This window comes from Hemicordylus capensis, chromosome 1, assembly GCF_027244095.1.
Source record: "Hemicordylus capensis ecotype Gifberg chromosome 1, rHemCap1.1.pri, whole genome shotgun sequence".
In the NCBI taxonomy this organism is placed as follows: Eukaryota; Metazoa; Chordata; class Lepidosauria; order Squamata; family Cordylidae; genus Hemicordylus; species Hemicordylus capensis.
Window position 1 is genome coordinate 295,944,177 of NC_069657.1, and position 16,365 is coordinate 295,960,541.

At 43.6% G+C, this 16,365-nt stretch overlaps 1 protein-coding gene across 1 annotated transcript in view; it reads right to left on the reverse strand.

Annotated features, from left to right (window-relative positions):
- HMGCLL1 (3-hydroxymethyl-3-methylglutaryl-CoA lyase like 1) overlaps nt 1-16,365 on the reverse strand; it is a 134,742-nt gene that overhangs the window by 87,862 nt on the left and 30,515 nt on the right. The window contains exons 3-4 of the mRNA XM_053286436.1: nt 9,767-9,874; nt 2,128-2,223 (exon numbers count right to left, since the gene is read on the reverse strand). Coding sequence (XP_053142411.1) covers nt 2,128-2,223; nt 9,767-9,874 — 204 coding nt within the window. The remainder of the gene's footprint in view (nt 1-2,127; nt 2,224-9,766; nt 9,875-16,365) is intronic.

A 16,365-nucleotide genomic window follows, 5' to 3' on the forward strand; every position in this document is an offset into this window, starting at 1 on the left:
GAATTCTAAGTAGCTCGTGCACAAACAGAAGGCACTTCCATGTGCACGAAAGGGAGGCAATTTTTGCCAATCTCTCCCCCCCCCAGCCCCCCATGTTCTCATACTATCTTGTTCCTAAGAGTCATCCAGGATGAGGTGACCCTTGGAAACAAGAGAGGGTCTTAGGGGGCTGCTGTGCTGAGGAGAGGTGGGGAAGTTCACCTACATGAGTCTCCTTCCACTCACACCTCTTAGGAGACAAGATGGTGTCAGAGAATCTGCCAATGGTGGCAGAGAATCTAAAAAAACAAAACAAAATTGTTCTGGACTGGAAGTATTGAAGTCTAGGGATGTGCACAAAACCGGCTAGCCAAGTTTGGCTCAAATTGAGTTCGGACTGGATTCGATCCCCCCACACCAGGCAGCTTGGGCTCAGGCTCGGCTCAGTCGAGCCCAGCCCAGTCTAGTCCGGACATTTTCCTAGCTCATGGGGCTCACTGGCTATACTTGTAAAGGCCTTGATTGCAGAGAGGCCTGAAATGGGCCACAGACAGCCAGAGCTGTGATTTGGGAGGACAGAGGGATGGGAAAAGGAGTTTCTCCCACCACCTCTGCCACTGTCTCCAGGAGTCCCTGCCACCTCTGCCTCCAAAATGGGCCGCAACAGGCCTGGACTCTCATTTGTGAAGCCGGCGAGATGGGGGAAGAGTCCCTGCTGCCTCCACCTCTGCCACCATCCTCTCTACCACTGCAGCCACTGGCCACTTCTTTATTCTTTATTCTTCATTCCATGTCACACAGCAGCACTTGTTAAATTAGAAGGCAATTTTAAAAATACTAAGCACTTTTCTTTGTCCCCCCCCCCCCCCCAATTGCAGTTCTGCCTGTACTTGAAGGGGAATCCTTGCCGGATTCCCCTTGTCGAGCCGGCTCATGAGCAGATGCCTTGCTTGCCTCGTCCTCAAACAGCCCCCACTCAGGTTCATCTTCTAGAGGGTGAGCCTTTGAGCCGAGCCGGCTCTAGTGCAAACCGGCTCAATTTCAAGCCAGTTCACATATCCCTGCTGAAGCCTTCTATGATTTATATGTTTTCTCATACAATTCTTAGAACGCCTTTGGTTTTTTCCGTAGTTCTATCAAGATGGATGTCTGTTTTTGTATGCACAATATTTGGTACTGCCACAGCCAATGGTTAACCTGATTAGTAAACTAAGCTAATTTACTTGGCTGGTTACCATGATTCTAACTATCATGTAAGGAAACAAATAACATTGATTTTGTTTTGCACAAGGACTGTTTCTCTATGTATTTAATAGGAGTTACATAACCACATTAATGAGGCTCCAACTCTGAAATTATCTGAATGTTCTTTCAGGCAGACCTTTGTCACTGAAATAAATGGGACTCAGTCTAACTATGATGAGTTTCCCAAATGGTAACAAGGGAAGGTTCTGGGACAGAGGCCATGCATTTTCCATGGTCACCATGGCTTTTGTAGAAAAGCATTAAGCATTCAAATTAAATTTTCTCTTGTCTTAGAAATAAAATGTACCTGTACCAGACATGCAGTCAAAAGCAAAACATAAGGAACAGGTTTCTTTCTTCCATCTCATTTTTCGGATAGGCATTGAACTCTTAAACCAGCTTAGAAAACAATTTCTGTCAATTCAAAGGATGTGGGGCTTTTTGGAGGTGGGGGGGATCACCCTTCTCTTAATCTCCTAATCTCCCCTGAAAATATGTCCCTGATGGCTACAGGAGCCTCAGGAATGTATATTCAGGGAAGACAGGGCTCTGTAGAAAGACAGGCTGAGGACAGGGTGCTGCAGAAGGATAGGCTGAAACCAAAAATAGCTCAGCCCCGTGCACAGGTGGAACATTTTTCTGTGCACCATTCATTTGGCTGTAGACCACTATATGGTTGGCAGACCACTAGATAAACCACCATCCACTAATATGAATGTGTTTGAAACTGATTTATCAATTTGCTCAATTTACCCCAAATAATATTGACATGGTGAAAATTATACAAACTGGGTTCAACAAGAATAGGTAAATGAAACGGAAACATCTACAATCTACCTGTGACAAATATGCATAAGCACCTGGTTTCAGTTTATAGGCAGATAATGCAAGCAAAATACTTACAGCAGAATGGAATCCCTGAAGATTAGGGGTGAGTACAGGATAGCGTACTCCAGGATACTGTTCTATCCCTTTCATTACTTCTGTGTGATCTGCCATCTTAAAAGAGAAAGCGTTGTTTTAATTTCTTAAAGTCAGATGAATGTTATCAGATACCTACCTGAAAGCACACAGCTGGAGTCACCCTTTGAATTCAGTTTCACTTTTCTCAGGCAATGTTCTAGCATCAGGTGTGAAACAGCCCTTCTATGAATGAAAAATGCCTTTGGTATGCAGAGGGTACCTTTGGATCCAAACTATAAATTTGTTTTTAATTGTACAGAAATCTTTTATTGGCTGACTTCCAGATTAAGTTACTTCAAAGGACTACTTAATTTCCGTCTACTCAGGAGTAATTTTGTCTGGATGTCAGGCATTAGCTTTGTCAGAATTGGACTCCAAGTGAGTTATTATTATCTTTCTCTGATTTTAATTTTTTTTAATGAATTAGTATGGCAACCTAACACACCATAACATTTTAAAAGAATCTATATATAATTTTCTAAGGCATACCCGTGGCTAATCCCGTGTGTAGCAGCTCTCGCAAGAGTTCATGAACAGAAGCACCCGATTGGGAAGTGTGGATTCCATATGCAAATAGGGAGGAGAAGCCTGTGAGAGCAGAAGCATCATGGTGATTGGGCAGTGGGGATTCCATATGCAGATAGGGAGGAGCAGCCTGTGATGGTTACGGTCAGTTGTAATGCAACTGTTACTGGTCGGAAGATGTTCTTGATTGTATAGGAGAGGCATATATATATTATATATATAATGAATAGTGGGCAGCGGTCTGTGAAGAGAGGGGTTGTGAGGGAGGAAAGAGTCCCTTCAGGAGAAGGAGGCTGCCACTGTGTGAATTAGATGAGGAAACAAGATGAACAAGATCTGTTAACTCAGGGAGGGAGAGGATGGAAGATCGAGTGGAGGAGAGAGGAAGAGAAAAAGGAAGGAAGGGCGAGGGATGGGCCTGAGTCTGTCAGTGGCCTGAGGGGGATGAGCAGCCACAGTGGCGGCCATAGCAAGAAAGGACCCAGTCAACCACTGCTGCTGTTTGGGGCTACCAACAAGGGCCATTGGCGGAGGGAGGCAGGCAGGCAGGCAAGGGATGGGCCTGGGCCTGTCAGTGGCCTGAGGGGAATGAGCACCCATGGAGGTAGAGGCAGCAAGGAAGGGCCCAATAAACCGCTGCTGCTGCTGCTGCTGCTGCTGCTGCTGCTGCTGCTGCTGCTGCTCCTGTGGGGAGGAGCAGAAGCAGGGCTCAGGTGAAGATGGGGAGGTCTCTGGGGGTAGGGGGCTACAACTTGGCCAACAGGCACTAGCAACATTGCAGCTGCAACCATGAGGGGTGAGGGAAATGGAATAAAGGGATGGAGGAGTGACCAAGAGGAGTGAGGGAGATGGAAACAACGGGATGGAGGAGGAGGAGGAGGAGGAGGAGGAGGGGGGTGTGGCTCAGGTGAGGGTGGAGGGATCTCTGAAGGGAGGGGAGCTGTGGCAGGGGATGAGGGGAACAATCAAGTACTAGCACGCAGATGCTCTGTGCAGGTTAAGCTAGTTATTTTTATTCATGTTATTTTTATTGTATGACTATTAGATGCCAGTGGGAGGGCAGGCTCCTTGCATAATGGGAAGCAGAATTAAAACGTTATGAATAAATGTCATCCCATAACAACCTATCGCCTTCTGGGCCTTAGAGGTCCAAAGCTTTTCATAGATATAAATAAATAAATAATATGGCTCCCTGTCCCCTAAAGAGCTCACAATCTAAAAAAGAAATATTAATGCCATCTCTACCTAAAGGAAACCTTTGAAACCAAATAGTTAATGTAATGCTAAACCAAAGTGACAAAAGCCTATGCTTTTAATGATGACAGCATAACTGAAAATACAGCTAAATGAAAAGTGCTCTATGAAACTTAATAATTGCAAATCATGTTTACATAATATATTTGTCCCCTTGATATTTTTCTTGTAAGCAGAGTCTTACTTTAACATGTACTTTAACATTTATGTAATTAACTTTCAAAGTGCAATAAGATACTTAAGCAATAAGCATTTCAATGGCAAACATTTATCATTCTTGGCGATTTAGATTACGGGTGTGGGATCCTGTTTTATATGGCACCTTGCTACTGCAGAACCTTTTACTTCTTCTGGCTGTTTTTCATCAGAAAATCTCTGCCAAACAAAACGTTAGCAGGGAAAGGGTAAAAGAGCTTAAAAATACGAAAGAAAGAAAAATGAATGTGTGATGGAAACAGAACTAGCAGCTTTATTCCCATGACCTACGAAAATAAAGGAGTACTAAGAAGACTCCTGCACTCCATCTCCAAGCGACATGGCCTTCACATATAAACAGAATTTAATCTAAACATCAAATAAGCCATTAAAACAAAACATTCCAACTAGAAATGGGAATAAAAAAGAATTGTTCCCCTTTCCCCACCTATATCTGACAAGCCTAGGCCAAATCTGCTACTCAAAAGTGCTCACAGGAAAACGAAGGAATTAAAAACACATTTTAAAAAAATGAAATAAAATGAAAAGGTTGGTATATGGTTGCTTTACTAGAAGGAGCAGCTTTGTCCTTCACTACCCTAACTATCGAAATACAATATCACAGTGCACAAGGAGGGGGAATAAGTGTTCAGTGTGGGCTTTTAAGAGCACATGGAAAGCATAAGATATCATGCACGCACCCAGTGTACCTGACCTTCCTCCTTTCCAAATAGGTTCCCTTAATGAAGAGCAGGAGAGAGGTGTATATTTCCGTCTCTGCAACAAGATCATTATGCTGATCACTCCTTGAAGTAATGCCTCATGCTTATTTCAGAGTCGATTGACATGATCCCTGATGCATAGTGACCATCCGAAAAATCCTGCATTTGCCAGTTTCCTCCACATGGCCAGTGGGTCAGGAAACGCAAATTAAGTGCATGGTCGCTCTTTGGATGCCACTACAAACACTGCAGTAGCTGTGGGCAAAAATCTTAATTCTGCCCTCAGAATTACTGCCCTCAGAAGCAGCTGCAGACAGCTCACTCTACATTGCCATGATGGCACCATGAGCAGGATTTCAAAGCAGTTTTCCAGTGGCTGCCACAAACTTCTGCCAGTTGTGTGTAAGAGCTTTGTTTTCTATGAGCCCAACAAACAATGCTACAATGCAGATTGCTTTTAGATCATTAGTTGAGAAATATGAATGAAAGGGTTAGTCCTTCGGGTTCTATCTCATGGTCCCCACAGCTTTGAGGTTAGGTGAGCATCATCTCAGACCAGTGCCATATCAGTTTGCCAGCTCTCTGCATTTATTTGTTTGCCCCGTGATGTCTGCAACTGTATTTGGATTATACAAATTGATTATACTATTATTGCTATTCTCTATATAGCTTTCTACATGGCTATTTTAATACTGTGTTAGTGACTGCTTTTGCTTCTGATGTAACCCTGCTTGAGTCTTCTTTGAAAGAGATAATTGAGGTATAGATTCTGAATGTAAACATAAACCAAATATTTCAAAGGTAAGGTCAAAACAAAAATACATCCATTAAGATGGACATTTTCTTCTCCAGGATTGCCAAGGGCTTCTATTTTGAAGAAATAGCCAGAAATAGGTTGATAAGTTGGTGACGTGATGCGCATATTAACTCTGAACAATTCTTCCACCAAGACCTCTTTATTATGCAAGAGCAGGGGTGTAGCTATAATTGAGCAGATGGGTTCAAAGAACCTGGGCCCCCAAGCTCCTGAGGGTCCCCCCAGTTCCACCCCTCCTTATCGTCTTCATTATTTCTCTCACTCTGAGGGGCTGCCTGAGTGAGGAGTGAACACAGGTCCCCTCTCCGCTAGCTACGTCCCTGTGCAAGCAATAAAATACCATTCACGAGATGTTACAAGTTAAAAACAAAACCACTTTCAATGCCAATATAACATCCTCAATTGTTAACTCAGTGTTAGCTAATTACAGACCTGTTTCTAATTTTCCATGGTTGGGCAAAGTGATTGAGTGAATGGTGGCCTCTCAGCTCCGCTGGTTTTGGATGATGCAGATTATCTAGACCCATTTCAAACCTGCTTTCATGTGGGCTATGGAGTTGAGACTGCCTTGGTCGGCCTGATGGATGATTTCCAAATGGATATTGACAGGAGGAGTGTGACTCTGCTGATCCTTTTCCATCTGTCTACGGCTTTCGATACCATCAACCACGGTATCCTTCTGGACTGCCTGAGGGAGGTGGGATTGTGTGGCACTGTTTTACAGTGGTTCCGCTCCTACCTCTCTGGTAGATTCCAGATGGTGACGCTTGGAGACTGTTGCTTTGCAAAGCGAGAACCAAAGTATGGAGTTCCACAATGCTCCATACTGTCTCCAATGCTTTTTAACATCTATCTACATGAAACTGAGGGGAGAGATCATCAGGAGGTTTGGTGCAGTGTATTATCAATATGCTGATGATACCCAGATCGACTTCTCCATGTCGACCTCATCAGGAAATGACATCTCTTCCCTAAATGCCTGCTTGGAGGTGGTAATTGGCTGGAAGAGGGATAGCAAATGAAGCTGAATCCAAATAAGATGGGGGTACTGACTGTGGGGGGTCAGTTTAGACGCCTATTCTGGATGGGGTTACACTCCCCCTGAAGGTTCAGGTACATAGCTTGGGAGTGCTCTTGGACCCAAAACTCTCCCTGGTTTCTCAGATTGAAGCAGTGGCCAGGAGAGCTTTTTAGAAGCTTCAGTTGATACATCAGCTATGTCCATTTCTAGAGGTAAATGACCTTATAACAGTGATACATGTGCTGGTAACCTCCAGGCTTGACTACTATAATTGGCTCTACGTGGGGCTACCTTTGTACATAGTCCGGAAACTACAATTGGTAGAGAATGCGGCAGCCAGATTGGTCTCTGGGACAACATGAAGGGACCACATAACACTGTTTTTGAAAGAACTGCACTGGCTGCCAATATGTTTCTGGGTGAAATACAAAGCGCTGGTTATCACCTATAAAGCCCCTAATGGCTTGGTTGCCACCAGCTCATCTGGTGGAGAATCATGCCCAGGCTTTCTTTGTGGCTGCCCCAGGGCTTTGGAACATGCTCCCTGCTGAAATAAGAGCATCTCCTTCTCTGTTTATTTTCAGGAAGACCCTCAAGTCTCCTGTTCTCACAAGCTTTTAAGTAGAATTTTAATAATCTTAATTTATTTTAGTAACTGTTTTATAGTATGGTTTTAATTGTGTTTCATGTAATTTAATCTTTAATCTTAAATTTTGTACACTACCTAGAGAAGTGCATATAAGGTGGTATAAAAATAAGATAGATCAATCAATCAATCAATCAATCAATCAATTAATTACAACTAGAGATGTGTGAGCTGGCTCAATTTGAACCATATTCACCTGGCCCAGTTATAACCCTAAAAGAACTTGTACGAACCGATCTGGGGATATACTTGTAAAGGGGATTCCAGCTATGATTCTCCTTTACAAGTATAAGGGCATTTCCTATAGTCAGGCGGAGGAGGTGGGGAAGGGGGCAAGAAAAGGGGTACTTAGTACTTTGCTTTTAGTACCGAAGGCTGTGGTGGCAATGGAGGTGGCTGTGGCAGTGGCGGAGACAGCAGTGGTGGGGATTCTTCCCAATCCCCTGCTGACTTCCCAAAGAGCAGCCCAGGAGGTCTTGGTGGAAGAATTATCAAGAAATATTTATTTTTGTTAACAAACTCTACATAAATATTCCTTGACATTCATTTATGAGGATGACAAACTCTTTAAAAGTGCCAAGACCTAGTACACAGCTAGTGCAAATACAAGACATTCCAAAAGGGGTGGTTTGGGTGTTCCTGATATCCAGACTGATTATGATGCACATCAATTGCTCTGTCTACCTATCCCACACTTGCAAAGTAGAAAACAGAAAAGGGTAAAGAATAACACCTGACAAGATGCACAGTACTAATGGGTGCAGAAGAAATCTGTGCCACTGCTGCTGAAAACCCAGAAGCAATGGGGCTGCTGAGAGAACTGGCAGTAGCACTATAAGTGTTGCCACAGTTTTTCCCATTCATGAGAATAGGCGTATATAGGGTAATGCTCATAGCGCTACTTGCCAGTTCTCTCAGCAGCCCTGATGCTTCTAGATCTTCAGCAGTAGTGGCACTGATGTCTTCCATATCCATAAATACCGTACATCATGTCAGCCTATATCTGGATGTCTAGTACATTTCATTTTCCATGCTGCTGCTTCCAATGTATAATTATCCATAAACTGGGACTCTACATCCAGCATGGGGGCCCATTGCTACCATGTGTATATTATATACTTAAATGTGCACATGACAGAAATAGGTCCCCATGGCTAGATGTAAAGTCCCAATTTACAGGTAATTAATTTCACAGTAAAAGAAGCAGTACAGCAAACCCAATATACCAGACATACAGATATCATTCTTAGCCCTTTTCTGTTTTCAGCTTGGTGGATGAAGAGAGATAGTCTTATATAATGAGCATGAATTGTCTCATTTGCTAAGCAGGGTCCATTCTGGATTGCATGTGGATGAGGCCATAGGGGATGGGGCCATAGGGGATGTAATCCCTTAGGAGATGGGGCCATAGCTCAGTGGAAGAGCATCTGCCATCCCTGGCATCTCCAGGTAGGGCTGGGCAAGACTCCTGCCTGTAACCTTGGAGAGCCACTGCCAGTCAGTGTAGACAATACTGAGCTAGATGGACTAATGGTCTGATATGGTATGAGGCAGTTTCCTATTCTGTGTAGGGATGTGCACAAATCATGATTCATGCACTGATTTGTAAGGTGAGCTGGGAACCTTTAAGACCGAAGAGAGCAGGTCCGTACCTGCTCCTCTGGCACTCGCTGCAGCAGGAAGCGGTGGCATCACGCTCCCCAGCACCCCTTGTGCACTTCCCAGCACCCCTTGTGTGGTGGTGTGGCAGGTGATGCGGCAGCAGCATGCACTTGGCCACTGAGTATGTGTGGAGGCCATGTGTGTGCCACCGCAGCACCACCCACTGCGCCGCCACCACATGAGGGGTGCTGGGGAGCACGAGGGGTGCTGGGGAGTGCAACACCATAGCTTCCTGCTGCAGCAAGCTGCAGAGGAGCAGGTAAGGACCTGCTCTCCTTGCTCTTAAAGGTTCCCCACCTCATCTTTCGAATCAGTGCACAAATTGTGATATGTGCACATCCCTAATTCTATGTATAATGTATACATGGTTGTTGGTCCAGATCCATGTACATGATTTTATTCTGACTCAATGGCCTGTTGACTCAAACAAGGTTCTGCTCTCTTACTACTACTATTTTACAATTTAACATTTCGTACCAATAGCAATTTAGAAAGTAGAAATGATTAGGTTCTTTCCCAGAGAGCTTAAAATCTAAATTGGGATAAAGGTGTGGAGCAGGAGAGATAATGGACTGGCAAAAGATTGTGTGAATAAGCTGAGAAATAGCAGGTAGAGGAATGCTGAGTGAAAAGGTGGTGGTCAGGCAAGGAATTCATAGCAAGTATCTAGGTTGCAAGAACACAGGAGCTTTCTGAGTCATTCAGATTAACTTTGGAACCATCATTTATTTACCTACCTGAGGTACCCATTTTGAAGAAACAAAGCTTGTCACTTCTATGACAGGCAAGCCTGTTTTGGAAAGTCGGTCAATTAACTCAATTTTGACATCTGTAGGGACTATGGTCTGTGAACAGGAACAAAAATATTTCGTACACATCATGTGCCATGCGGAAACATTTCAGAACAAAAATGATATTCGTAACACTGTCAAAATAAAAACAAAGTCACCAATGGTATTTCAATATATTGTAAAACTTGTGGCCAGATGATGTTTTCTTAGACACGATTTCCTGGAAAATGGCCCAGGAAATGTTATGAGTCTGTAAAAGCTGTTCAACGCAAATGATGCTTGCAAATGACATAATGCCCACAGTTAAGTATGACTCTGATGATTATCAGTACAGCACCACCAATGAATATGGCACCCTACACACCAAGACAAAACAAAACAAACAAAAACAAAAACGATGTCATGCCCTGACAAAATTGCAACCTAAATTCCATTTCTGATGTGACCAATAGGAGCTTTCCCCACCCAGTCAAATAAGAGTTGTGGAGAGACCCAATCTAGATTGGGAATGGAAGGCAACAAGAGGTTAAAATCTCTCCACTGTGGTCTTGATCTAGATCAGCCACCTCCCTTGCTAAGGGTGTGCACAAAACCGGTCCAGTACCAAACTGGGCAGAGTTTGGTTTGATACCAGACTGTCGAACCTGTTTGCACATCCCTACCCTTGCTCTTTTTTTAAAAAAAAAAGGGCAACCATGTAGCTGCATAGTACATGCTAGTTTAGACCTTCACCTTAAAGGATATACATCTTCTAGTTCACTAAGGAATTTGCCACCCAGCAAGTGTCTGTTCAGGATTTTTTTTTAAACTTCCCTCTCTTTGGATGATTTGTTCAAGCAAAATGGCAAAACGTGGTTGGAACTCTCCTTGCTAGGCAGTAGCCTTATTCACATGACCTGAAAAAGAGTCAGAGGAGCCACCAGCCAGGGTAGGAGAGCTGTGTGCACTTCCTGTGGTTGTGTAAATTCCAAAAGCCAGGTAGGAAGAAGGGAGAGTGATCATGTGGGAGACAGGATCTGTGCTTGAACCACAGGTTATGGACACCCCTACTACCCAGCTCCCACACAATCACCCTCCCCTACCTGGCTTTCGGTTGTGTGAATGTGCCTAGTATCTTCCAGCAACATCCACTGTGGCTATCCCTGACTTCTTGCAGCTTTCCACAGTATCATGAAAAAACTACTATATAGTATAGATTAGAAAGTTTTCACATTGTATGGGGAGCTTCTTCCTGTCTATTTTCCCCCCATCTGTGAAAGGACAGTGACTTATCCTATTTAATTTAAAACTTTGTCAAATTTAGCCATTCAGTAAAGGGATCTTAAAACTAGAGGATCGTGGCTTTTCTGCGACCTGAAGTAAACTTCAAGGTTACATGCCCTTCAAATGACAGGTAACATCACCACCCCACCAAATTTGGCTCCTATTGACTACTTACCTACTTACACACCAGCTAAAATTAATCTCCAGCTTTGGTCATTTAAAAACATCCACATTTTTCTTTATTTCTGCCCTTTGCCTTGCAAATGCCCTGTGTTTTCCATGTAGTGCTGGAAACAGTACTGAATAGTTGCTAGATTTTAAGTTTTCCAAAAAATGAGGGAATAGCGTTTTTTGTTTCTTTGTCCCAGTGGCCCTCAGGATAAACTGAAATCTGTTTCATACCTAGGCAAGCCTAATCAATCTGAATCTGCACAGAACTTTCCATACTCTTATTACTCCAATGATGATCTCAAAGATAGACAATCAATATCCTGGTAATTGCTGGAAATGTACAAATCAGCCAGGAACCTTTTACCATATGTGGTGGACATGTTCTAAAGTTCAGAAATTTTGGAAGTTAATTCAAAGTAAGATGCAGCAAATGTTAAAAATAGGTTTTTGCTTTGCACCAGAGATCTTTTTGTTAAATGTTACTAAACCTTATATTTCGGCAAAACACACGGAGCTATCTCTATATATGATAACTGCTGCTAGAATTCTTTATGCTGCCTATTGGAAAAATCATATTTTACTGACATTAGAGGAGTGGTATCTTAGACTCTGGGACTACTCTTCAATGGCCGGGATTACTTCATATACAAAAAAATAAACCAGAGGATAAATTCTATGCTGCTTGGGAACCTTTTATACAATACAATGTGTCTCAGGGTCAGATACCTCACCCGAGATTTGGATTTTCTCTGCTAATGAATCCATGAATTTGAATTGAATTTGTATTTAATATTTTTGGTTTAATCATGGTTTAATCATGATAGTAATTTACTCAACTGGAGGTTTTACTTTGATGTTTTTAAATGGTGGCTTTAATTAAATGTGGTGGTTTAGATAGATGTTGATGTGACAGACAGTTGATTCCCGGATTGATGTATAAAATATGCATGAGATATTAAGTACCACATTTCTCTCTCTCTCTCTTTTCTTTCTTTTCTGTATCTTTCTCTATTTATACTCTTAATTTAAAAAAAAAAACAACTTTGCATACTCCATCTTAAGACTGCTACAAACAGCAGGCCTTGGAGCTTTTCTATCATGCCCAGTGGTTGCACAAAGTACCTCTCCCACTTTGTTTGGGTTAATATCCAGCATGATGACGAGAGAGATAACATGAAAGCTTGCTCGCCACTTTGCGATATTTTCATTGGCCCTAAAAAAAAAAGTATTACCCTACATTGGCTTGGGTTTTGTTTGTTTTTAATTCTAGCAGACCAACACAGTTGTTCTATATTATAAGCATTTGATAGACATCTATACTTCCAGTCTGGGGCTCTTTGCATATACTGTAGAGAACTTCATGTAATAGGTGGTGGCTGTCATCCAAGCTAATGCAGAACTCATGCTAAGACTCTGATGGGGTGTGGTGGGGGGTGGTAGGTGTTATTATAGTGTTATTATAGTAGATCTCCCTTTTATTCTGTAGCCAATGGAGACACCGCAAAATATGTCCATGATGGCTGTGTCCCCCTCATGGGCATGGTTTTGGCAAGCACAGTTGGCTTCAGAGCAAAGGGGAGATTGATTAAAATTGTCCCTCCGCCACCCCAGCACTAGTGCAGCATGAGTGTCACTTGGACCCTAAGAACTTCTGTCTATGTATTTATTTTTCTTAGACGTACCTGTTGCTAATCCCATGTTTGGCAGGTCTCGCGAGACTAGTGACAGGATGTGGAGAAATAATGGAGGCGGCGGCTGGGCCACGAGGAAGAGGAGGTGGCGGCAGGAGGGGATGGGCCAGCTTAAAAGCTGGCCAGAAATGGGGGGGAGGAGAAGCCAGGCGGGCGTCAGAGGCGCAGATGCTCTGTGCCCGGCCCAGCTAGTTCAACAGAATTTTCCTTACAGAATAGAGCTTTCCCACCCTTTTGCCACTCAGCACCCCTTGAAATGCCACTCCTGGGAATTGGAGACCCATCCAGAACAAAGTTCAGTGTGCTACAGGGGACTGCAACTAGAAGGGGAAATCACCAATCACTGTGCACCTTTCCATAAAGTATCAGATCCTTCTGCTGACATGTATGTATGTATGTATGGATGGATGGATCATTGATGTAGGATTGCAAGAGGAAGCTGCTTCTATCAGTAAGACAGTCTATCTCGGGGCACAATTGTTTAATCTCAAGCCAGCAGGCTATCTGTATTCTATTATTATTATCCCCAAATTCAGACGTGCATTGACATTGGCCCGAATGGATGCCCTTCCATCTGCCATTTTAGAGGGCAGGTTCAAGGGCATCCCTTTCCCAGCCCGCCTCTGCCCTTGCAGTTCAGGCCAAGTGGAGACCTGTACACATTCAATTTTACATTGTGATTTTTTTTAAGGAAGCCCGCTTGAGATTAATCTCCCCCTTATTGTCTAAGTTTTTAGGACACTCTGATGATTTTTATTTGAAGTTTTTATTACTTAACCCAGATGAAAAATTATTAATATAGTGGCAAGGTTTTGTTTTATAATCTTCAAAACGCAATCTGATCTTTAGCAATGCATTTCATAAGTAGTTTATATATTTCTCTCTCTTTTTAAAATTTTATTTACATGATGCATTGTTTGTATTTCTTGTATATTGGCCTATGACCATAATAAAGTTCTGTTCTGTTCTGTTCTATGTATGTATATTTAAAATATTTATACCCCTAGTACACTACTGCTTGGGGTGGCTCACAACAATAAAATAGATACAATGTAAAATAAAATCAACCAAATTAAGTAAACAAGTTAAAAGTCAGGCTAAAATCACAATGAGAATTAAGTTTCCAATTAAAAGTTATTTTAAAAGCTAAAAATTAGGAATTATCAACACTAAAAACTAAAGAACCTACTAGATATAACCAAAGATGGGGGATTAAAAAGCCTCTTTTAAAATGTGTTTTAGTTGTTTTTTAAAATCACTGAGGGAGGGAGCATGAAGAAGCTCTTCAGGGAGGGTGTTGCAAAGCCAAGGGGCCACAATTGAAAAGGCCCTGTTTCTGGTCCCCATCAACTGGTTCTCTGTTAGTAGCAAGGCCATGAGCAGGGCCTGGGATGATGAGCGGAGGGCCCTGTCAGGTTCATGTGGGTAAATGCAGTCCGACAGGTCCCAAATCATGTAAGGCTTTAAAGGACAAGACCAGCACCTTGAATCTAGCACCGGAAGCCTACAACCAATGAAGCTGCCACAGGATGGGTGTGACACTCATGAAGCAATTTGTGCCCACAAGCATCCTTGCAGCACATTGGAGACCAGCTGAAGCTTCCAAACCATCTTCGAGGGCAACCCCACACAGAGAATATTGCAGTAGTCCAATCTGGATGTTACTAAAAGCATGAGTGACTGAAGTTAGATCAGGCTTTTCCAAGTAGGGTCGCAGCTGGCATACCAACCATAGCTGGTAAAAGGCACTTCTGCACACCACCTGTGCCTCCAAGGATAACATTGGGTCCAGAAGCACCCCCAAGCTGTGGATGTTCAGAGGGAGTGTGACCCCATCCATGACCAGATTTACCTCATTACTCAGATGATCAGTTCTACCAAGCCAGAAAACTTCCGTCTTATCTGGATTAAATTTCGGCTTGTTTGCCCCCATCTAGTCCAGAACAGCCTCCAAGCCCCAGTTCAGAGTATCTGATGACTTAAAAGATAGATAGATGGGTGTCATCTATTGATGGCACCGCAGCCCATACCCATGAATGACCTCTCCCAGGGGTTTTATGTAGATGTTAAACAGCATGGGGGACAGAACAGATCCCTATGGCACCCCATGGGTCAAAGGCCAAAGGGTGGAGTAGGCATCCCCCCAGCACCACCTTCTGAGTACAACCCTCCAGGTAGGAGCGGAGCCCCCAAGTCCCAACCCAGGGAGGGTTATGTCCTGAAGGATACCATGATCAATGGTACTGAAAGCCACTGAGAGGTCCAGGAGGATCAACAGAGTCACACTCCCTCTGTCTATCTCCTGAAGTAGGCCATCCACCAGGGCAACCAACACAGTTTCCATCCCATATCCAGGTCTGAAGCCAGACTAGAAAGGATCTAAGTAATCAGATTCATCCAGGACTGCCTTGAACTGAGATGCCACCACACTCTCCAACACCTTGCCCAAGAAGGTGAGGTTTGAAACTGGTTAAAGTTATTTAAGTCATCTGGGTCCAATGAGGGCTTTTTAAACAAGGGGCCTAATGAATGCCTTCTTCAGGCGAAGTGGCACTACCCCATGCTTTAGAGAGGCATTGAACACCCCTGCCACCCAAGGACCCAGTCCCCCCTAAAAGCCTTCACCAACCATGAAGGACAAGGGTCAAGGAGGCAAGTGGGAGGCCTCAGCCTTCCAATCAGCCTGTCTATGTCCTCAGGCAACATAGTCTGAAAACCATCCAATACCAAACAGTGCATTGGTGACATCCAGTTCCAGTGCCGCAAAAATCTTAGCATCTAAGTCAGAACAGATACAAGAGATTTTACCTGCAAAATGTAACACAAATTGGTCACAGCGGGCTGCTGAGGGTTCTGTTTGATGGTCTTTGGGGTCCACACCTAGGAGACCTCAAACTACTTGAAAAAGCTCCGCTGGACAACATTGAGCAGACACAATGGTGGTGGAAATGTAGGATTTCTTCGCTGCCATCACCACCTTAGAGTAGGCCCTAATATGGGTTCTAGCCTGTGTTCAGTCACATTCATTTTGAGTTTTCTGCCAATGGCGCTCAAGCCATCTACCAGTCTGCTTCATTGTCTGTAACTCACCTGTATACCAAGGAGTCGCTTAGGCTCGGTGGATCAGGAGAGGACGCCTAGGTGCAACCATGTCAATCGCCCAACCCATCTCCTCATACTAAAGGGAGACCAAGGCATCAAAAGGATCATCCACTCTCTCAGCAGAAAACTCCCTCAGAGCCATCAGGAATCCACTAGGATCCTTCAGCCTCCAAGGGCAAACCATCCTTATTGGTCCCCCCACCCCTGCAGAGGTGTATAGGGTCCACCCTCAGTTCAATCTTCACCAGATAGTAATCCATCCATGATTGAGGCCTCCTGGACTATCCATGGAGCATCACTGTCCACCACTGACCCAAA